Source organism: Pyxicephalus adspersus, chromosome 10, assembly GCF_032062135.1.
Source record: "Pyxicephalus adspersus chromosome 10, UCB_Pads_2.0, whole genome shotgun sequence".
Lineage (NCBI taxonomy): Eukaryota > Metazoa > Chordata > Amphibia > Anura > Pyxicephalidae > Pyxicephalus > Pyxicephalus adspersus.
In genome coordinates, this window is record NC_092867.1 from 11,328,442 (window position 1) to 11,352,893 (window position 24,452).

The 24,452-nt window shown below is 37.0% G+C and overlaps 1 protein-coding gene across 1 annotated transcript in view; it reads right to left on the minus strand.

Moving 5' to 3' along the window:
- Positions 1 to 1,763: 1,763 nt before the first annotated feature.
- The window catches only part of HPSE2 (heparanase 2 (inactive)), a 60,378-nt gene continuing 37,689 nt past the window's right edge, over positions 1,764 to 24,452 (minus strand). The window contains exons 8-10 of the mRNA XM_072424832.1: positions 18,430 to 18,575; positions 16,243 to 16,389; positions 1,764 to 6,807 (exon numbers count right to left, since the gene is read on the minus strand). Coding sequence (XP_072280933.1) covers positions 6,642 to 6,807; positions 16,243 to 16,389; positions 18,430 to 18,575 — 459 coding nt within the window. The 3' untranslated portion in view covers positions 1,764 to 6,641. The remainder of the gene's footprint in view (positions 6,808 to 16,242; positions 16,390 to 18,429; positions 18,576 to 24,452) is intronic.

A 24,452-nucleotide genomic window follows, 5' to 3' on the forward strand; every position in this document is an offset into this window, starting at 1 on the left:
ACATGCAGTTAGGTTAATTGGCATTCTTCCGAAATTGACCTTAGACTGTATTAAAGACATATGACTATGGTAGGGAAATTAGATTGTGAGCTCCTTTGAGGGACAGCTAGTGACATTACTATGGATTTTGTACAGCGCTGCGTAATAGGTCGGTAATAATATCAATAATATATTCCCAGTGTCTGTTTGCTGGGATAACTAGATCCATATCTTAAAAAATCCTGACATAACGGATAGCTTGAATGTATCATATACTGATCCACAATGTACCATGAGGTTCCATAATATAATTGGTGCCACCACGTGTACAGGCTAGCCTTTTTCCTGGACGTGTGCATACATATCTGTGCTTGGAGAATGTCTAAGTGTTGCATCCTTACCATTTCTGATTTTGGCACAGAATTTAGGAAAATTTTATGTTTTCCAAAGACAGCAATCATAATTCAGATATGTTTACTTGTGAAAAGTCTCAGATCTGTCTCACAACAGTAAATGTGAAGGGGAGATATGTTGAAGAAGATTTTGTATATATACAGCATTATCACTATGATATTAAACTAATTTAGGTTTTTCCAGCTGGCATACTAGACTAAAATACCTTTGTACTTTAGATAAAATTCTGTGTAGACATCACTATACTTATCAAAGGGATATTCAGACTTTCTTCAAACATCTTGTTTTGGCAAATGTGACCTGTACTCCTCTCATTTAACCTTCTAGGCTTTTGTCTTGTAAATGATTTTATTCCTTTAAGACCTCACCAATCCCTTGGTGTTGCCACCATTTTCTTAATTAAATCACAGCAACATCATAGGCAAGGCACAGCCCAACCGACACACCATATGAAAGAAGCAACCATAATAAAATAAATATGACCATGAACAGTGTAATAAAACTATACATGTGCAAAAATGCAATAAGGAAAGTGCCTTGTAACAATTCACATCTATTGTGCCTTAAGAAAATTTCCATTCTTTTCCGGTTTTCATTTTCATAAAAAAAAAACGAGATGTACTCATTTAGCAATAAATATTGTGAAGTAAGCTGGTGTTTACCACTGAAATTAATGATGACATATAACCCCCTGCACATTTGGAGTTGCTACATACTGCTATATAACCAAGATTAAAAAGGGCAACTCACCATAGAAAAACATAGAAAAAAAACTCAGGAATAAAACAGCAGGAAGATGAAGAGAAGCCAAAACAGGGCAGGGCCTATCTTGCATCTCACATTTATCTTATAATTAGGGATTTAAATACTTTTTAGCACAGTTGTTCTTAAATGACTTATTCTGATTTCTGTGCAGAAGTTGCAGGAAATTATATAGAGCCCATCTCATTATCTGACTAGAGGCCCTCTCCTACCCAACCTCATTGTCCCTGGCCCATCATGGAGGCTCAGCAGCACATTTTTGTAGCACCTAGTGCAAGGTATGTCATGAAAGCCAAAAAACATTTTATTAAAGAACTTTATCTACATGTTCATTGTAGGGGGATGGAGGGCAAGAAAGGCAAAATATAAGCAGATTAAATGTAATATTTTGCCTAATGCCACAGGGGGGTTGATCACTGATATGGAGATATATTTCAGATTATACCTTTACTGGAAATTTCTTTTAAACCAGCAGCATTTTAATTTATTTGCATGATATATATATACTAGTCGATAGTCCCTGCCAAGCCTTTTATATTCAGTATAGATATACCGGAACCTGCACCAGGGCTGTCAGCCATTATGAGAAAATAAGAAATACAAATACATTGAGGAAAATTGTTTTTTTTTATTATTTGCATAATGTTACATCACAGTTTAAAATGAATTCTTTTCTATGAATAATCACACACTCCATAATAAAATAGGGTTATTTTTGTGTAAAGAAAATATTAACAACTTTAAAAAAAAACATCTCTATAAAATATCCCATCTAAACAAAAGTTTTATTAAAAATTTCCCTTTTCTTAAAATATAATTTATTACATAACATTTACAACAGATAGATACAGCATGTAATCCTCCTCCCATAGTTGTCATACAGTTCATTTGGAATTATTCACCACAGAAAGGATAATATCTTAAAGCTGAACTCCAGGTAGATATAAAAGATACAAATAACGCAACTGTGTAACTATTATCACGTCATTCAATGTATTTTTCAAAAGCAAGCAGTGTATCTGAATTGTAATTAGTATCAGACTCTTGATATCCCTGTACAGGGGAGCTTAGAGGGGGCAGTGTTCTCCCCAGGCCCTTTTAGCTGGGCGCACCACCCGACACTTTTCAGTATCCACCCGGCTGTTTTTGGGTGGTTACTGTTAGGTTGTGTCACGATACAGAGGCTGCCACCCACCTACAGCTTCCTCTAACCAGATGAAAAAAATACTTGGGAAGAATAAGATGCTGCACAAGTTGTACTGCGATGTAGGGGGCAGTCTGATAGAAAGAGAGTGACAGAGAGATACGTTTAATAATCTGCTGCTTCTTCTTTCTCTGCCCAGTCAGGTCCCCAGCACTACCAGTAAGGGGTGAGTGACGAGTTATATAAATCCCAGGGCTGGGTGAACAGAAATATTTATTCTTTAGCAAGTAAAACAGCTCACAACAACAAGATTCTACCTTAGATCCACTCTATTGACAAAGCTTTAACACAAAATTAGGTATTTTTATTTTCAATTATCCCTTTAGAATTATTATAATTTTTATCATATTTTGAAAATGAATACCCTTATCCTGTTTTATCCCTAAGGGGGATTGGGGTTACTAATATAGGCAGAACAGACAATTTTATACAGCAACCTAAAACACAGAATCTCTCTCATCTTGGACCTGATATATTTTTATAAAGTTTCATGATGTTAAACACACATTTAAATGAAAACCTAATACAATGTACAAGTTGAAATGAAATCACTGAGCTTATCACACTTGCATCTTAGATAGTTTTTCTGATATTTTTAGGTTTGCTGGTTTAGCAATATTTCCTACAATTAGAATTGCTGCAAACACACTGATATGAGGAATGAATGCCGGGTGTGATCAGCACTGGGTGTAGAAAATATCACTAAAATCCAAACCTAAAGAACAGAATTTGTTTTCTATAAAATAATGTATTTCCATAACAAAAGTAATGATCACAATGTACACAATGAGCATCAGTTGGTATTGGATTTCCTCCAATGATATTGAATGTATCAAATTATCAGCCATGTAATAAATCAATGTTACAATCTGAAAAGGATTATTTCAGGTAGAACAGCACTGGGGATGATAAATACTGATGTGGCTTGTCAATTTTGGATATTTATTGTTAATTTCTGTCTGTGCGATCCCCTTGTTAAAAATAATTTTAATCCCTAAGCAGTCCACTATGCAACCACCACTCCCACCAGCAGAAATTAAACAAAATATCAATAAGCAATGCAGCTCCACTTCCCATTTGATGATGCATCATGTATATATTTAGTATAACACCAGGGGGCAGTGTGGTAGAGTTTATAGGTGTTTTGAGTTGGATAAAAATTTCCCAACGTGCAATGCATTGGTTGCAATGTGTTTTTGCAGGCTTTGCCCCTTCTTTACTTTAGACATTTATCTGAAAGATTGGTGACACCATGACTAGCAACGAGGATTTATTTCACCTACAAGCTGGTGATATTTACAGGGAAGCCCAGTCATGTTGAGCACATCTTGCCTTGTACTGCACTGTCCACTGTAACTATTTTATCTTGTTTTGTAAGTTGAACATTTTAAAGCAGAATGTTCTAATGGCAAAATAATTTATTATGATAAAAAAACTATTAGGGGTATTTTTGTATAATTGCATAGTTTTATGGGTATAACGTGTGTGTGTGTGTGTGTGTGTGTGTGTGTGTGTGTGTGTGTGTGTGTGTGTGTGTGTGTGTGTGTGTGCTAGGAAAAGCATTAGACATTTCAACCAAACTTGCCATGTTCCACCATTACTCGGAAACAGATCGAGACTTTTAAACCAAACGTGCTAGACACATGATTTACACTCATGTGAGTGCACCGCTGATCTTTTTACAGCGCTGTGGTATATGTCAGAGGTATATTTGCATTTATGTATGTATATATGTATGTATTGCTCAGATACAGTGTGCCTTTTGCTTAACACTATAGCTTTATTTGATTCCTTTTCCTGTATAATATAAGATAGCAATAAATAAATACCTGGGCAATGCCGGGTAATCAGCTAGTAATTACATTTAACATTGTGCTGGATCAATCTGAATAATTTGTCAGTTCTGCTTATTTTATAATCCAGATACACAAATATACACTGCCGACAGGTGCAATCATGTCTGTATAAACTGGGAAAAAAAATGGAAACAAAAATAAAAATATAAAAATAAAACAAATCCACATAAGATGTATAAATTGTTTTACCAGGGAGAAGAGCAGATATATCACACTTAAGGCTCTTCTCATATTGCGTATTTACTTTGTATTTTCCCCATCTGTATAAAACAGTTTTGTAACAATCCAGCAGACTTCTACTTAGTGGGAAGCAGGAGAACCGTGACCCCTATTTGCTTCTCAATCCTGTATCATAATTCAGTCAAATTCTCCAACAGAGCTGCATTACAGTCTGCCACCTCCCTGCTGTGTGTGGTGTTTAATGGAAGTAGCATTGGGAAAGATGACCCACAAGCCCTTCCTGCCCAGGGAGAGCAGAGCAGTTGGGGTGCCAAGTAGAATTTTTACAGATGTTTATGAACATGTTTCTGTCTGATCTCAATTAACGTTTTACAATTTCTGCAAGTTCACGGTACATAAATTACCTTGTTGGTGCTGACCTACAAGTGAATGCTGATGTCACACACCAAGCGCCACTCTGTGAGAAACTATCATGTTTTTAGCAGACCGGTAACAGAATTTCTGTTAATGTTCTATGATTTTCTGGGAAAGATTCCATTCACTTCCTGTGTAATCACAAGGACAGGAAGTGAGGGGAAATCTGTTCAATGAGGAAGAAAAAGAAATCTGACAATAGTTCTAAACTTATTTCATTCACTATCTCTAAAACTAAACTTTAGATGCCATTTTCATATGTCACTATTTAAGTACCCGGACTGATAAAACATCAACAGCAAAGATTTTCACAAAGCAACAAACTGGATTCTAGCTGCTTTTTATCTCCTTCAATATAGAAGACAAAGCAGACAGCACAGTGATTGCTGTGGACAATAATTCCTATCCCCCCCCCGCATCAATTTTTATAAATCATTTCAAGCCTTAATGAAGAGATGGTTGGTCCATATACACACAATACAGGGGTAATGTAAATCACAGCTCCCGCCATGACTGCCCACATCATTTAAATCTGGCATATCTGGCAATCTACACACATAAACGCTCTTTGGAAATATTTGTAAAGAGAACAGTTTACACCTATTAGAGAAGGGGGAGTTCTTGACTATAGATCTATATCCCTTCTCCAGGTCCGGCCACTATTCTGTCACTACACATACAAAAATGTGAGGACACGCACCGCACCCAGCTCTGTAATAAGCAAGATTTAGGTCTGGAAGCAGTGTGTGGCCTTACATTTCTGTTATTGGCAGACTTCCCCATAGAACAATATGAGATACCTAAAGAGACCCTGACAATATAGGGTTAATTGTACAGAACACAAGCCCGGTAAAAGAGGCTTTTTATATTTAGCTTCTTGATGGTGCAAAAAAAAAAAAATTGCTTTGCTTCTCCAGTCACCAGGTTTCCCACCCTTAGTGTGGGTTAAATACCCGCTGTGGTTCTTCCTTCCAGCCCCTATGACAATAAAGGATGTATAAACCATAGAAAGAACTACGGCATGCAGTGGGGGAGCAGATATCCTACACACATGAACCTGTAGTTATTAATGAGATGCAAAGTAACAGAGTTTCCACACACGGGCCACCAGAAAAGGAAATAAAAAAGTTTGCTTTCTGTATAAGAGATCCTGTGGTCTGAGCAGCAAGTATAAGTTCTGGAGCAGAACAATGGAGCAATTCTGTTATAAAACTTTGCACAGTTGCTTAGTGGAGATAATATGCATGGAGTTTGTGAGAATTGTTTTCCCCACAACCAAAAACCATATTGAATTGTTGCTGGCTTCTACTAAAACTGTCCCTGATGTGTTTCTGTATGAATGTGGAAGGACTTTGAAACCTCTAGTGTCCATGTTCTTAGTAAAACTCTGCAGAATGTCTCAGCTCTAGAAATGGATAAAACATATAAATAACAAAAACTAAACATTGTTATATCTGTCACAATCTGCATCGCTTTGCCCAAGACATTCGTATGCCCAGCACCCAGCTATGAAGACAGCAGAGGAAACTGAAATGATATTTAATAAAAGTAATTGTGGATTGAATTGTAAAGTAATTTTATGCAGATGTGATCATTCTGTGATATTTATATGTCCCCAATAGGAGTATGATGGACCTGTGTAGTCTCCCCAGCTGCATATTTCACAGATTCAGACTTTGCAAGTGGCAAGTTTCACTAAATCTGCCTTGGAGTTATTTGCATGCCTGGAACTTTTTAGAGCAGAAGGTTTGTGTGTTTTACCTTGTACTGAGTCGTAGCTTTGGTTGTAGCTTTCAAAGTTGTGTTCATAAAAATCATGGCAGAAATGATAACTACCGATACCTACAAGCCACGGCATTTACATTTTTTACCACATAAAAGCCTATGCTTAATGGAGGAATTGCAATTGTACGTCCCGGTCGTAGCTGTCTTGGTTTGAAGTCTGGAAGTGTTCCGTCATCTACCATGACAAGGTGTTGTCCATTCATCTGCACTGACCTGTAAAAAACAGACAACATGTTATAGCTGGGATTTGTACATAGGAGAACGTATGAGGAACATACACAATGCACATTTACAGATCATCAAGCAACTTGGCAACCTCATGAAAAAATATTTTTTTTTTAAATCATGACTGATTTAATTGTTAAGGGCTTCTGTCCATATGTCCTTTCCATTTTGCATTCATATCTGATGTGAGTATCTGTCATCATAGGATTGTAGCTACTGCAATTGAGCACCAGGGGGAGCCTGTGCAGGCTGATGCAAACAACACACACTGTTATACTCTGCTTTTCATGTTTGTTTTTATTTTTAGGATAATAGTTATTAATATTATTATTAATAATAATAAACAGGATTTATATAGCGCCAACATATTACGCAGCACTGTACATTAAATAGGGATAGTGGTTATATGTAATGTATAATATTGCAATGAAGACATAAAACATAATATAGTTCACCTTGCAGCTGATTTAAAATAAACTCAGCCATAGATAGGGTAAAAAAATGCGTCTTTCACTGCACTATACCTCCCCTCTGTTGCCTTACTCCACAGATTCACATGTGTATAATAAAAGTGATTCTGCTTTCCTTTCAGCCTGAATGACACCAAAGGTTATTGAACCAATGTCCTGTGAGCCTGACATAGGTGTGTTATCCAACCTGCATTGACTTACAGGATAAAAGTGCAATGTGATTTACATGGTGGTGTTCACTGTAGCATTCAGGACACCAAGAGGCCCAAGCAAAGACACCTGTAAAAAAACTTTTTTATTATAATAATTTAAAAAAATGCCAAGATGGGTGGTGTACACTTGTGTTGCCAGTAACATCCTAGTGATATTATTTTTTTTTGTCAGTCATTTTGACCTTTTCATAAACATGATCTACCGAAAAAATAACAGTGGATACACATTATCTATTTTGCATACAAAATAGATAAATATTGTGTATCATATATGTTTAACATATACTCACTGGTCACTATATTAGGTTCATTTGTTCACCTGCTGGGTAATGCAAAGATCAACCATCATATGAAAGCAACTCAATGCATTTGGGTATCTAGACATTTCCAGGACTTGTTGGTGCCAGGCAGGCTGGCCTAAATATTTCAGAAACTGCTGGGATTTTCATGCACAATCATCTCTAAAGTTTACAGAGAATGGTCCGAAATATGAAAAATATCCAGCAGTTATCTGGGTGAGAATGGCTTGTTAATGCCAGAGGTAAGAGAATGACCGGACTGGTTACAGCTAGTAACACAACAGTAACTAAAAAAAACATTGTTACTACCGAGATTTGCAGATGCGCTACAGAAGCAGGAGACCACACTGGGTGCCACTCCTTTTAGCTAAGAACAGTTACCTGAAGCTGTATTTCATTTAGTATCACCAAAGTTGGAGAACAGAAGATTAAAACAATAATGCCTGGCATGATAAGTCTTGATTTCTGTTACAACATTTGCATGGTAGGGTAAGGAATTTACCATCAACAATATGAAAGCATGGATACATTCTATCTTGTTTTAACGGTTCAGGCTGGTGATGGAGGGGTAATGGTGTGGGTGATATTTTTCTGGCACTTTTTGGGCATCTTAATACCAATAGGACATTATTTCCTACATTGGTATTGTAGCTGCCAATGCTGATCACTTCATGACTTTGGCGTACGCATCCTCTGATTGCTACTTCCAGCAGGATAATGCCACTTGTCACAAAGCTCAAATCATCACAAACTGGAACATGGCAATGAGTTGATTGTACACAAAGGGACTCCACAGTCTCTGGATCCCAGTCCATTAGAGCACTTTGTGGTGGGATGGGAGATTTGCATCATAGCTGTACAGGTGGCAAATCTGCAGCAACTGCATGGTGCTATCATGTCAATGTGCACCAGGATCCCTAAAGAATGTTTCCAGCACTTTGTTAACTCTATGCCACAAAGAATTATGACAGTACTAAAGATTTTATGTTTATATATATATTAAGCTCAGTATGAGCAGTTTGTATGTGTTTATGTAACAATTTGTAAGAAAAGCCCACTTAAATACATTTTTGGATTTACTTGTGAAAGAGATTTGCTAAATATAAAACATTCAATTAATGTGTCGTCATTTTAAGGTGTTTCTGTGTAATGTTTGTAGTTACAGATTCCCATGGGGGCAGCCATATTTCTCATTTTACATATATATGCTTTCTATATAGGTTCTTTTTCTTTCATAGTAGTGCAGCACAAAGTTGTATCTTGCTAACCTTCTAACCCAGTCTACCAGACAGGGTCTGTCTAAATGAAAACAACTCTCCATTTATGTAAAACACACCGAAGTCTTCTGGTAACCAGAGAATATTCAATATTTGAGTTTATATATTTGAGTTTAACTGTTTTTTCAACAAGGGAGCCAGTTTGCCATTTGATAAATATTTTCAGCCACTGAAATACACAATATGTGTATTGAATGTGTAGATGGGCATTAATAGCAGATACAGGTAGTCCCTGGGTTACGAGATAGGGACAGTAGGTTTGTTCTTAAGTTGAATTTGTATGTAAGTCAGAACAGGTACATTATTTAAATAAATGCAATTAGGACTGATGTTTGTCTCAACATATTATTTAATTTTACCTTTCTGTGCATGCACAGTGTGGTGTCAGTTACAGTAAAGACATCCATTAACTTCTTGAGCAAGCTGTGCTTTGATATGCAAAAAAAAAAAAAACTGAGTTTGTCTTAGTCATTAAAGAGTTACAAAAGGTTGCAGAATAGCTCAGCTCTTAAGGTAACCTGAGCTGTGTTTACCAAAAAACTTCTCTGCAAACCATGCAAACCGCCCCCTCAAGCCTCTGTCCTGCAGACGAGCAAGCGGGGAAGCCCTGTGTGTATTTAGGAGTTGTCCGTATGTCGGATGTCCTTAACTGGGGGCTAGCTGTAGTTTGTATGGTTAGCAATGAACTACATAATTGTTAAATATAAATTGTACAATAAAACATCTCCATCATTTTCACCATAGCTGTTCTAGTTAGCTATTTGTACAATATTCTTTACATTTTTTTCTTATAATATGGCCTTTTTCTGCAACATTTGTATACTAAATGTCATATTACAATGACACCTGGGAGAGAAAAATTTTTATAGGAACAACAGGAAGTCACAAAATAATCCAGCTGGACCTATAAAGTGACTGGGGTTATGGCACCCCACAAAAAAGGTTAAAAAACACTAATTGGTAATAGGGTCCCTATACACTACAAAGAATTTTCCCTATATTTTTTCCCACGTACTGATGGTGTGCTGTGACTGCTGGAAAAATTCTGCACATATGGTGGAGCTGTCCATCAAACCACCATGGGACACAGCTTTCACCAAAGAGTCTCAGATTCATTCATCCATGTAATAGTCTACAGCTCAATGTTCTAATATCTGTGGATCTTATTTCTACATTTAGAAATGTTTACTGCTATGCAAAGTATTATCTGCGGCTATCAATGAAACCCCCTCACCAGTCCTCTATATCAAAATCTTTGTATATAAATTCTCCTAATGAGAAAGGGAAACAGTTTATACCTCTGATACCAAGGACCAATATGGTGTGCTATAACTGAACTCTGTTTATTGGTTGATCTGCATATACCATCTCTTTATTTTCATAGTTATACTGACATTAGAACCATAACATACCTATTATCAGATTTCTACAGATGATGTCATTTTGTTCTAAAACATTAAACATTTACACTTCCAGCTGCTCAGGGGATGCACACTGCTACATTCTCCTTCTTCTTCAATTACCTTTATTATCTTACACTTACCTCTAGTTGACTCCACCATGGATTCATCTACAATTTGGGAATTCCCCATGCACCCAAATACATATTTTATTGATCTACTTTATACTTATATCTTATATCTATACTATATCTTTGGCCTATGACCTGACTCTCTGATGTTCTGATTTTGGATTGATGTGACTTTTTTTTTTTATTAGGCTCTGAATTGCAAACTTTTTTTCTCCTTTTCTTCCTCATCACCACTTCTACCTTCTCTTATTTCTACCTAAAACTCTCATTATAAAAACAATTCTTTTGTATTACAATTTTGTTAATAGCTGTAGGAACGAGCTAATTGTTTTTCTAGTGAGCCAATCATCTGTTCTATCCTGTATGCATATAACAGAAAAAGTCCTTGCATTCAGGCTCCCAAAGTACAACAAATGTACCGCTTCTTTATAAATAGCTCTCCATGTGATCTTGGGTATCTACGCTTCAGGTCACATGACACAGATGGTAGCAGTTTTTTTTGCACAAAATATTGTCTAAAATATGTCCGGTTGATTTGTGTTAGGTGTGATTTTTAGGTCCACTTTAAATAATTTTTAACCACCCGACCGTTAAGCCCGACCTTGGTACGGGCTTCAAAAAGTTACAATTATCGATAAACCCGAACTTTTCTCACTGTATGAAAATACAGTGAGAAAAGTTCGGGTTTATCGATCACTTACCTGGTCCCGCTGCGATCGTCCAACGGTCGTGTTCCAGCGTCGTCCTCCAGCGTCGGGTGTCCTCTCCGGGAAGAAGAAGCCGGCTGGCTTAGAAGAAGAAGCCGGCCGGCTTCTCCCTCCGAGCGTGATGACGTCGGCGCGTGTGCGGGAAATTCAAATTGAAACTCATTCAAACACATTTTGTATTGGATTGAATACAAACTCCTGTATCCAATCCAATACAAAATAATTCAAAATAAATACAAAGTATGTAATTGATAAATTCAAACTCTTGGATTGGATTGGATACAGGAGTTTGTATTCAATCCAATACAAAATGAGAGTTTGAATTTTGTTCTCATTTTGTATTGGATTGAATACAAAGTCCTGTATCCAATCCAATACAAAATAATAGAAAATATATTTATGTGGTTTTGTCTATAGGTATGTGACGTTGGACGGTTGGACACTAGGGAGGTGTTTTAGAAAAATATATTACTATACAGTATACCGAATTATGGCATTTTCAGTATTTTTCATTTATTTATGTATTCTTGTTTAAGCTGATTTTTGTGTCTTTTATTTAATTTTATTAAAAGTAATTTTTTTTTTACATGATTGTGTGATTCAAACATTTTTTATATTCATGATATCTACTAGAACCCTTGTTTGGACATATTTCTGTAAGTTACAGGTCTACATTTAAAAAAAAAAAAATTTCATGAAAAACAGTGTAACGCTTTTGGAACAGAAATCTAGACCTCAGTGTAACGCTCAGGTGGTTAAACAATATTGCCCACAGTGCCACTAAATGTCCTCAGTCTAATAAACAACATAATTTCGCTAATTTACTCTGAACCCACATTGTCCTGAACCTGTCCCAGCCTGTGACTGGGCAATGAAGCAGAACGGTGATGAAGTCATTTCCCTTCTATTCTGCTTCCTCTTGTTCCCAGCACACTTTTATCAGAGCATGAACTGATTGGCCTCTTGTGCTGCTTCTTTCTCTCACACTCCATCCCTGCTGCATAATGCTGTTGTAAATGTCACATTCAGTTACTTACATAACAAAGTAATCGTGTATTGGAATTACAGAGCTGCATTGTTTGTGCCTGTTATATTTTCCTAGAGCTCAGCTTTAATCAGAAATAAAACTCATGCATGTTATACATTGTGTAATACATCTAGATGATATCATTAGGCATTGGCATATTATTTTAGATCTAAAATGGCTGCCTGAGCTGTTTACTTATTAAAGTCAAAGACATATCTTTGCGGTCTTTTACGTCCTTTTCCTCAGATATTTTGGGAGCTATGTATAAGTGTTTTCTACAATAAAAAGATCATGTTACCATAGCTGGTAAAAGTGTTTAACACAAAATCCAAACATGTCCAAACCTCTTTAAGATTAAGAACATTTGTTTGGAAATGTTGGAATCTCAATTTTCTACCAATCTTTACAGAAGAGTTAAATGTTTGGGTTTGTATCCAGAGGTCTGGATGAAGTACTAAATCTCAGGACATTAATCTAAGCCAGGACTGACACACTAAACACAGCACAGTATTTCTTGTGTTCTGTCTGCTCTTTTTTCTTTTTCTCTCTTTTAAGAGGGTCCTGGGTAGAATTTACAATTTTAAAAGCTGTGGCTTTGAAAAATACTCCACAATTTTACAACTTCTTATATTTAAAACACTCTTGTAACTTATTAAACAATGCAGCTACCAGCAAACTGCCTGCTATGAATGGATTCTTCTAAATACAAGATAATAATGGAGCCAAAGCCGACAGCAATGGCAACCAAACTGTAATTGTGCTTTTATACCATTCCAGTGGGTTGTATTTGTGGACATGTAATGTAGTCTGGCAGGACATGCTGAAATCTGGCTTCCTGTCAGAACTAATGCTTCATTTTTCTACAATTGTTGGAACATTTTATCTTGTTAGATAGTTAGAATAGTGAGATATTAATAGCAGAGGATTTTAGTACTGCCTAAATAACACAGCCATAAGGTTACGTACACACGTCAGATGGATCTCGTCCAATTATCCCTTCAGGACTAGTATCGTACGAGAATCTAACGTGTGTTCAATGGCCATCCGACGCTCGTTCTCCCCTCTCCATAGAGCAGAACAGTTTAACCTCCCGGGCGGTTCATTTCTGTCCGGATTTATAATGTCTAAAAGCGGTACATTGTTTTTAATGAAAATTCATTTTACAGTATAATATAATAGTATGAGTATAATAAAGTATATATATATATATATAAACACAAAATCATGTCAAAATAATATATTTTAAAAATAATTTTTTAAATATAAATATTATACTCATACACTATTTTATACTGTAAAATACATTTTCATGAAAGACAATGTATTGCTTTTAGACATATAAATCCAATGTATTTGCATTCAAAAAATGCTGAAGTGACTCATCAGATGCGGAAGACGCTGGCCGGAGAAAGCGAGGGACGAAGGAGGACACCGGCGGATCAGGAATGGCTCTATTTACTATCACTTATCATTGTTTAGCTACCCCGAGTGTGGCTCGGGGTTCCTGCTTTCAGCATCATTTTTCTACTCCCAGTCACACTCAGCGTTACCGCTCAGGGGGTTAAAGTAGAAAGTGATGGTGTTAGAAATGTCGAATCATTTATGGGAACACTGGGGGGTTTTGGTTATGGTGTTAGAGAAGGGGTGGAGACATCAAGTCCTTTGGAAGTATTAGAAGAAGTAACCCATCCAGTCCAATACTCCCGCAAACTGATAAATCAATAACAAACCCTCGGCCCAGTGACTTCGTACTAATGATTTATAAAAACCTATAATATAAATAAGATCAGAAAAACTCTGTCTGTATGAAACACGTTTCTTACAGCACCGCTTTAGAGGTGGGCAGAGAAGGGTTTTGACCCCTATGTCACTGCTGTGATTTGTCAGAAAAAGAAACCACAGAAAGCAATATGTGACACTCCAAGAAGTTGTTAATGCTGAAGAAAATGACAGAGGTTAAAAAAATGGAATTAACTGCAAGCAAGAGACTCAGGACGGTCTTCTATTGGCCTTTAGGATTGTCTCTAGACAAGGTTGCTTTACTGCATCTTCTTGTTTGGTCACAAATATGGAAATGTTTTCATACCAAAACTAAGGTTATCTAATGTCACATCAGTATGATGATATAGTATTTGAAATGCAGACATAAGCAGTGGAATAAGTAGTTAATAGGTGATTTAGTGGGTCACATCGCGTCGAGTATTCCTAAAAATGCTGAAGAAAGCATGCAGATTGCTGACAGAGAATGCAAATGAAATCATACAACAGCCATCTAATCTCCGCATAGAAGACCTGACTTTTATGTTGGTTATTAGGAGGTTTACTGACTAGGCCCATTTTGCTCAGTATCCTGTAGGCTTCTAATTGTTAATTTACAAGCATATATATCATAATTATATTTATTATATTGGAATGTTTGACTAATGTAATCATCTTCAAAAAACACACATTAGGTTCACTTTAACTTTCACATTTTTTCGCAGTTCCAGGTCTCCAGCCAATGTCATTTATTTAAACAAGAGCCATCTGTATTTTAGATAAAAAGGCTCAAATACAAGACAAGGAACAAAGCTGTACATACCAGGAACAAAGTAACACAGACTGCTTAGATTTGCTTAAAAAAGGTTGGGAAGAAAGTGGCTCCATATGAAATGGTCTTTATGACTTGAGTCTGAACTGGGATAGCGCTGCATTACTGGGCTCCTGCTAGGAGCTGCTGGAAAACAGACGTAGAGGTGGTGGCACACTTGTTTACATTCTACTAAGCAGGCAGTTTACTGGCATCATAAATCCAAGGAAGCTCTTAAGTACACAGTCGTGTATCTGGGGGGTCTGCATATTTGAACAGCACCAGGTTTATCCATAGGTAACATATAAGTCAAGAGTGTGAGTGGTTATGAGAGCCATGCATAGACCACGGAGACAAAGACTCAAACTGACAGCAGGTGTGAACAATTTGCTTTATTTAATCTGACCACATTCTGACCTCACTTAAAATTGATGTTATTTCCTAATGCAGTCTTTATTCCTGTCACCCACAGGAAAGACAACCCATGAATCTACCAGGACTGTTACTGATGAGGCTTTACTGTGGAATTCAGAAACACAATCTAGCGTGCAGCATTTATGAGAGTCAAGCCTACTTTTTACATTTCAGTTTTTGGTAATGTAGGGAAGGGTAAACCATTGTGATGTCCCCATGAACCTCCCTGATTCTTGGCCCAGTGATAGTGGTTACTATGACAAGCTGTGAGAAGAGGCATCAATAAAACATCACATAAACCTTCCTCACACCAAAACTTTAAAAAGAAGGTTTCACAATTTTGGCTTGAATTCCACATTAAGGTGAACAATTAGAGGTCTATTTTTAATTAATAATTATTGATCAATATTTATTTGTAGTTCTTTCTTATAAATCAGATATCCACTTTATAAGGCCAGATTTATGAAAAGGAGTAGTAGTAGCCATCATTCAGAAAGGGGTGATTGTGTCACCTAATTACCAATTTTATGAATTAGGTGATGTTAGTAGTGCTGTATATGTATACGGAAAAGCACATTGCTGGCATCCTTGCTGATTGCCAGCTTTATAAGGGGCCCCCTAATACTATAAAAATGTAAATACTTTTAGACCTAATATTTCGCCATTAATTCTGGATTTGATGTGCGTGCAGGTTTGTCCACTATGGTCTAATCAGTTGTGTGATTTTCCATGGGTCAGACAAATCTACACAAACATTTTTTTAATTAGCCATTTATAATATATGCGGCCTAACAAGCAAAATAAACAAATTGGTAAGTACATCCAGAGAAGATGGTTACAAAGGTCTGCATGTTCACACATTCAACATGAATTCATAGTGCTAAAATGTAATATGAATCATCCTATGATCTACCTACTTAGACTGGATTCCCTCTGCTCCATGGGGTTGAAGAAGATATTGATGGACTAGCTTATCCCTCAGGGTTCCAGCCAGCTTGATTTTTTTCCTTGATCGGTGTAGATTGATAATATATAGCGTTATTGATCCCCGTACGTAATTATGGCTGATGTGGAAAAAACAGCAAACGCAATTCAGTCATACAAAATATAATAATGTGGTAACAAATGATCACATTACAAAACAGGATTTGAACATATCGCTTCACTGCTCCTGTCCCATGTATACAGTTAGGTCCATAAATATTTGGACAGAGACAACTTATTTTCTCATTTTAGTTCTGTACGTTACCACAATTAATTTTTTGTTTGTGGGCCATTCTGTCCGAAGTTTAGTCCTCAACAAGTGAAATGCATTCTCAATTGGGTTCAGATCAGGTGACTGACTTGGCCATTCAAGAATATTCCACTTCTTTGCTTTAATAAACTCCTAGGTTGCTTTGGCTATATGTTTTGGGTCATTGTCCATCTGTAATATGAAACGCCTCCTAATCAATGTGAATGCATTTAGCTGGATTTGAGCAGACATGTGTCTCTGAACACCTCAGAATTCATTTGGCTGCTTCTGTCCTGTGTCACATCATGGATAAACACTAGTGTCCCAGTGCCATGGCAGCCATGCACGCCCAAGCCATCACACTGCCTCCGCCATGTTTTACAGATGATGTGCTATGCTTTGGATCATGAGCTGTTCCACACCTTCTCCATACTTTTTTCTTGCCATCATTCTGGTAAAGGTTGATCTTGGTTTCATCAAAAGAATGTTTTTCCAGAACTGTGCTGGCTTTTTTAGATGTTTTTGAGCAAAGTCCAATCTAGCCTTTCTATTCTTGAGGCTTATGAGTAGCTTGCACCTTGCAGTGCACCCTCTGTATTTACTTTCATGCAGTCTTCTCTTTATGGTAGACTTGGATATCGATGCGCCTACTTCCTGGAGAGTGTTGTTCTCTTGGTTGGCTGTTGTGAAGGGGTTTCTCTTCTCCATGGAAATGTTTCTGCAATCATCCACCACTGTTGTCTTCCGTGGACGTCCAGGTCTTTTGGCGTTGCTGAGTTCACCAGTGCTTTGTTTTTTACTCATGATGTACCAAACTGTACATTTTCCCATTCCTAATATTGTAGCGATTTCTTGGATAGGTTTTTTCTGTTTTTGCAGCTTAAGGATGGCTTGTTTCATCTGCATGGAGAGCTCCTTTGACCGCATGTTGTCTGTTCACAGCAAAATCTTCCACATACAAGCACCCCCCCCCCCCCCCCAAGTAAAACTCCAGGCATCAATTGTCCAATTACTTTGTCCAATTGTCCAATTACTTTTGAGCCCCCGAAATGAAGTGATTGTGTAAAAAAAAAAGCTTTAGTTCCTCACAACTTTATGTAATCTTTTTGTCCAACCCACTGAATTAAAGCTGAAAGTCTGCAGTTCAACTGCATCTGAGTTTCATTTAAAGTTAATTATGATAATGTACAGAACCAAAATTAGCAAAATGTTGTCTCTGTCCAAATATTTATGGACCTAACTGTATATCAGACCTAACACATAACCCTAACTACCTCCTCCACTCCCTCCAGTGACCCATTAATGACTTCTTTTCTCATCACCTCTTTGCATGCATGGCCCCTTTTTTAGAACTCTATCCCTTGTCCTTATTAAGCTTTACACTGACTTTAACACTTTAAAAAAAAACCTTTACAACTCAACACTTCAATCTCCTACCTATCTTCTTCTCTAGTCACAGTTACATTTCCCCTACCTATTGTATACTCTGCCCCCCATCTCTAGGATTTTAGGTTTGATTGGCCAGGGTCCTATCCTCATGTGTCATAGTTTGGACTTGTTTTGTATGTGGTGTATGCAAAATATATTCCTTTAGAATGTATTAAAATATAACAATGCTAGCTTGGACATAATACAACTTAAGAACATAAATCATTGTGTGAAAGTAGTATGCACTTCTATAAAAACAAGTGTCTTTACTTCAACAGGTAGGTTTTCATATACTAATTTATTTCACATAATTGATAGAAAATCACTTTCACCAGATATACTGGTCATATTGTATGCAATATTATGCATGCCAGAGGAAAGATCAGTGTGCTTGGCATGTACAATGATCCTCATACATATAAAATATGATTACTCCTCCTACCTGTGATGGTTGGTACAGTGGGCATAAATGCGGAGTTTGTCCCTGATGACTTTCCCTGGTCGAGGTTTCCTCTGTATACCAGCTACATGAACTGCCAACACTTTTGGACCCACAAGTTTCTTGAAAAGAAGGGATACCCAGTAATCCTAAAAAAACAAAAAAATGTATGCAATTAGAAACAGTTTGTAGGTTTTGTAAAGTAATTTCAATAATCATCTAATTGAACCACTACCAGATGGAGACCTAAACACAACTATAAGATAGATTATCCTAATTACATGATTATATGATGGCCATTTTACAGCAATGCATACGCACCATCAGGAAAGGATTGATAATGTTTAATGTTTGGTTTCAAGAAAGGACAAATGACGTTCTGTGTGTGGCCAAAATTGTCCCCTGATATTACCCTTAGTAATGTTTTCTTTATTTTTATTTATTGAACTAACAGTAGATAATGAATAAAAGAACAAGGTTATGTGTAATTGGGGTAAAAAAAGTAACAACTGTCTGATTTCTATGCTATGAAAACGTGATTATTGTGAACACTTTAAATCCAAGTAAAAGATATCACAAACCCCTTCAGTTGGTTTAAAACATACAATAAAAGAGAAGGGCTTTGATATGTCTAACTGGTAATAAAGGGTTGCTCTGACAATTCCAGGTATACTTCTAGCTGCACTAAGCCATAGGAGATATTTTATCTCATAGCTTACATCACTCCATTCTAATCTGTCATGTTATCACACCTCCAGTGACTTTTTTTGCTCCCATTAATGGACATTCTACAGAAAATTTCATTTAAAATGGAACTAAAGTTCCACTTTAAAAATGTGGGATCAGGCAGGGTTTATTGCAGAAAGGGACAGGTATACATACTCACCTGTCTGATTGCTCCTTTCAGCTGTTGCTGGGACACCCAACATATCGTAGTTTCCCCTACAGATGCTGGGACTTTATGAACTCCCGCGCTGCATTAAATTATGTCATGCTGACCCGGCCAATGAAGGAAAGAAGGATGAAGTATTATAGGGTTTAGTTCTAATTTCAATAACTCATAAGCTGTGTTTATTTTTTTAAAGGAAATATGCATATTAAAGAACTAAACCCAGTGTTACTTACCTGTCCCCGTTCCCTTATTCAGTCCTGGTATGGGCAGAGAAAGCCAGGAATGCCGGGTATCCTGGCAATCAAAGCTGACGCTACACATGAGCAGCTCGGCTTTTATGAACAGAAACAGGCAGGTAGGAGATATTTTTACAGAAGGGACATTTCTGGTCACTTTCTGCAATAAAGACCGGCTTTATTATGTATACTCAAAAGTGGAGCTTTAGCTGCATTTTAAACATATACAAAATTTACAGCAAATATGATGTAAATGCAGTAAAATCACCATATAATGCACAATATTGAGAAAAGTGCACACCTTTTTTTGGCGAGTCAATAATTTAGCACTATAACAGTGACAAGGAAAGTAAATACATATGAAACATTTTGTTTGTGTGTATATCCAGGCAAAACTTTTTTTTTTTAGATAAAATGAAAACGGATGAGAACCCCTGTTGGGTTTTTACAGCTCTCTGTTAGAGAGATTTCCTCTCGCTGTCATAGTAAGAACATTTTCACCAGATAGGAAGTGAGAGAAAAATCTAAAACACAGACAGAAATAAAAGTAGGGAAACTTAGATCCCCTGTTGGCATTTTATTGCTGGCTGTGTCCTTATTACATATTTTCCCTCACCGTTTGCTGAAACTTGTACAGTAAAAGAGAAGTCATTTAGCAGTAAAAAAACAGCAGGGATTCTAATCCTTCCTTACTCCAAAATGAGAAAAAAAAATACTTGAAGTTGCAGTCTAAAGTCCCCATCTGTAACTCCAGTAAGATTTGAGTAATAATTTGAGTTGTCCAATCTACACGGCTGTGAGATGTGCTGCGTTGTATAAAGTTATCAGTCCACACATCTCCTGCATGGGCCCGGCACACAAGCATGGCTGCTTTGATGCAGTTCATCGCTGGAACTGGCTACAGGCACAATGTCGTTGTAAAATTATTAATAGCAATTCAAGCTTTGGAACCTGGAACAAATTAGTGCCTAATGAGTAGCTATGTCTGATTGTTCTTTTTATTGCAGCAAGTGCAGGCTAAACAGCTGGAGAAAATGAATACTATGTGAATCATTAGTAGAAATTCAACACATGATTTCCTTGTGCTTGTTAAGTTAAACTCTTACTCCCTGGTGTTAATACGCTCATGATTATTTATTCCTGTGAACATGCTCATTAGCTTGCACAGTCGCTTTTCTCTGCTTTGTAATAAATTTAGTCCAGTCTCTATAGCGGGGTCCATACTGGACTGTAATTGGCTTCTATACCCAAATCAAGCCAAATGAATGGCACAGCTTTATAATTTTACTAGTGTATAAAATATTCTTAGTGAAAAGGTCAAATGCATTATTCAAAAAAGTCTTTGGGTGAGAGATTTTTATTTCATCGAGTCGGGTAGAAATGGTTCTTCTCCCAAAATAATTACAGAGAGAGAACTATTGTATTGGGTGTTGGTGCTTCTAAAGGAAAAAAAATTCTACAGGTGTTATTACGTTTATAAGGTGTTTTATATTCAGAAAACTACCAGATTTATTCAATTTCATTTTATTGACATTTATACAGCGTTTTATTCTTTTTTTAAACTCCCCACCCAAGGGACCTAGGCTGTGGATTTGGGTAAGAAATTCAGAATCAGAGGGCAGTGTGAGTGATTTTGCTCAGGAATGAGCTTTAAGAGCACATTGTTGTATTCTAGAAATCAACATAAATACCCGAAATATGGTAAACCATCTACAAAATATAAGTAAAATGTTCAGGATTAAAGTTTGGATTTTATTTTTTTAGTTTGCCGGTTGTTTCTTATATTTTGAGTACTGTATTATGTATGATGACTGACAGAATGCAACCTCAAAGTTCTGCTCCATTTGTATAGGTTTGCAGAGATTTGGTGCACGAGACCTGGGTTTCAATTATTGATCTCTGACATTCTATATGGATTCCACTGTACATTAGTGCTGGGATCATAATAAAACATAAAATTATAACAAATAATCTGACAGCAGATCTATCATGTGTTGTGGATATTATACCTCCTAATAGCGAGTTAATGAACAAGTTATCATATTTGCACTGTTCTAATAAAGGATAATTATCACTACAAATATGTCCCATGACTAGTGTTGGTCGAATATCTCACTATTTGATTAGACAGCTATTCAATCAAATAGGGGGATATTGTTCAGGTAATCGAATGCCGAATTCGAACACTATTATTGTCAATGGTGGGAAAATTTGGGTTATTTTTAGGGACTGTGAAGTACTGCAAGAGCAATCAGGGGAGCAGAGCTGACAGCTCCGCTCCCCTGATTGCTCTTGCAGCCCTTTACTGCAGGAGCAATCAGGAGTCCTGTGTTCCTAGATAGAGAAACTCTATCGAGGAATAGGGATAGTGCTCCCTGATTGGCTGAGGAAAGCTTTCCTCATTCAATCAGAGAGCACTAGAGGTTTAGAATGGGGAGACTTGTCCCCATTTAACCTCCAGTGCCATGGATCGCACACTGTTCTTAATGAATGCGGCCGCATTCATTGAGAAGATCCCCAGCACTGGAGGCTAAATGGGGACAAGTCTCCCCATTCATTCACCTCTAGTGCTCTGTGATTGGCTGGGGAATGAAAAATTCTGATGACCCTTGAGCTGTCATCAGGGTTTACCTTTCCCCAGCCAATCACAGAGCACTAGAGGTGATGAATGGGGAGACTTGTACCCATTTAACCTCTAGTGCCTGGGGATCCTACACTGACAGGAGGGTTCCCACTGCTGTGCAGCCGTGGTAATCATCCTGTCATTGTAGGATAACCTGTAAAAAAATAAAAGTTAATTACACAAATCACACACATTCAATAAATTACTTTAACTTTAATTTTTTTTTTTTTTAACACATTTTTTTACACACGAATTTGCGCCGTCGAATCCCGTGTTTTTCGGGTCGGGTCTATCCGAGTTTGAACAGCCATATTCAGGTCGAATATAAGGACAACCCAAATTCGAACACCAACACTACCCATGACACAGACTGCCCACATGTTTCTGCCTGTCCATGTAACCAGCCTAGAAATGAAAATTCATTATAGGTAGATGGCAGGAAATTCCAAGCCAGTACACATTGTACACTTTGTAAATTGACTCCAATATTCCTGGAAGTTCAGAGTGAATAGCTTAGAAAGACAGCATATGAAACCTGCAATTTCCACACTCTGAGGAAAATAAAAAGGATTCTTATATGTCCGCCAGCGATTTCATTTCACCACAGAGCTCATAAAGTGTACAGATTTTATTAGAAGCTTTTAGAAAGCTCTACCTGTAAATTCACATTGGACAGTTTATAATTCAGATATTTTATGACCACAAAGTCATTGTCAAAGAACCTGAGAAGTGTGAAGCTTTGTATGGGCTTAGAAGGGGAAATGCAGAAAGAATTTAAAGATCAATTGAATTTATGAAAGGACGCAACCTTTTATAACTGACACATCCTGCATTGTTAAAGGTGCAGAGCCTCATAAAGGACACAAAGAGCATTTAACATAACTGGACCATTGGCAGGGAATTTAAACCACCCTTTGGCACACAATTCTGGCAGATCACGCTAGTTGTCTTTACATTAAATATCCCCTAAATTATATATAATTTGCCTGAGATGCAGCATTATAAACATCAATAAATAATTCCCCAATAAGGAAAACAAGCTTCATCTACAAAATTTACAAGAATAGAGCTTACATTAGACCTGCTTGGGTAACTCCATATCCTATTGTGTACTACTTTCCCCACCTCTCAGTTTGTAAGCTCTTTGGGCATTGTTTGTATCTGTTTGTCACTTGCAACCCCTGCGTAATATGTTGGCACTTTATAAATACAGTAATTCATAATAATATTAATATGATGATGATGACAGAAGGAGCCTGTGTAATGCTATCTATAGATAATAATGATATTCCTTAACAATAAGAACTTTTTATACAAAAATAAGTCAGAAGAGAAAATATGTTTTCAGGTTAATATACAAGAAGCTCAGGAGTCATTGGGCTCAGTAAGAACTCGGGCTTTATGGTATTGATTTACTGAATAAATTTAGGCTGTTCACATAGCAAAGCGAGTTATTTCCATGCAAGAGATATTTTACTTTGATTCATAAATGGGATAACACACTGCTTACTTCAAGCATCCAATTATGAGCAAGGAAGAATCCTCCTTTGTATATTCTTGCATGTGATTATTTATTCTTTGCCTAGCCAAATGTCACATTCACAAAGCTGAAGGAATTGTCATTGCAAGGTGATAATTCACCTTGATAAGTCAACAGCCTTAATTATGTTAGTAAATCAACCCCAAAGTCCTTAAATTACCCCACTCTCCTGTATGTAGATCAGTGTTTAGGTACATAAAAAGGAGCTATGAGTTTACAAAGCTCAGTAATGAAATGAAGAGACATTTCCTAAACCCGGCTCCCTATCAATATTTGGTTAATTTATGCCAGTTAATCAGGGTTTATGTAATTCACTTTTAAAGGAATTTCACAGACTGAATTGAAGGCAAACTGGGAAAAAGAAAACACTGTATCAAGCTTTCACCGCTGTGTGTGACCCTGTTGGAGATATTTCTCCTCACTTTCCATCCCTGTGATAGCAGGACAAGAGATGTGGGAATTGTCCTAAATTATAATAACCTGACAAACTAAGAAGCCATTCCTTATTTTACTGAAAATGTGTTATGTTGCATGCTGTCCTAATTAGAGAAATGTCCCATCATTTCCTGTTCAAACAGAAAGTGAGGAGAAAACTGACCAAGGTGGACAGTAATGTAATGGGTTCATTGTACGTTGCTCTTATCCAGTTTAAATCAATTCCGTGTGAAGTGAGCATAGTTATGTCATTTTAGCTCATATATGAATGATGAGTATGAATTCTGACACCTCCCTGTA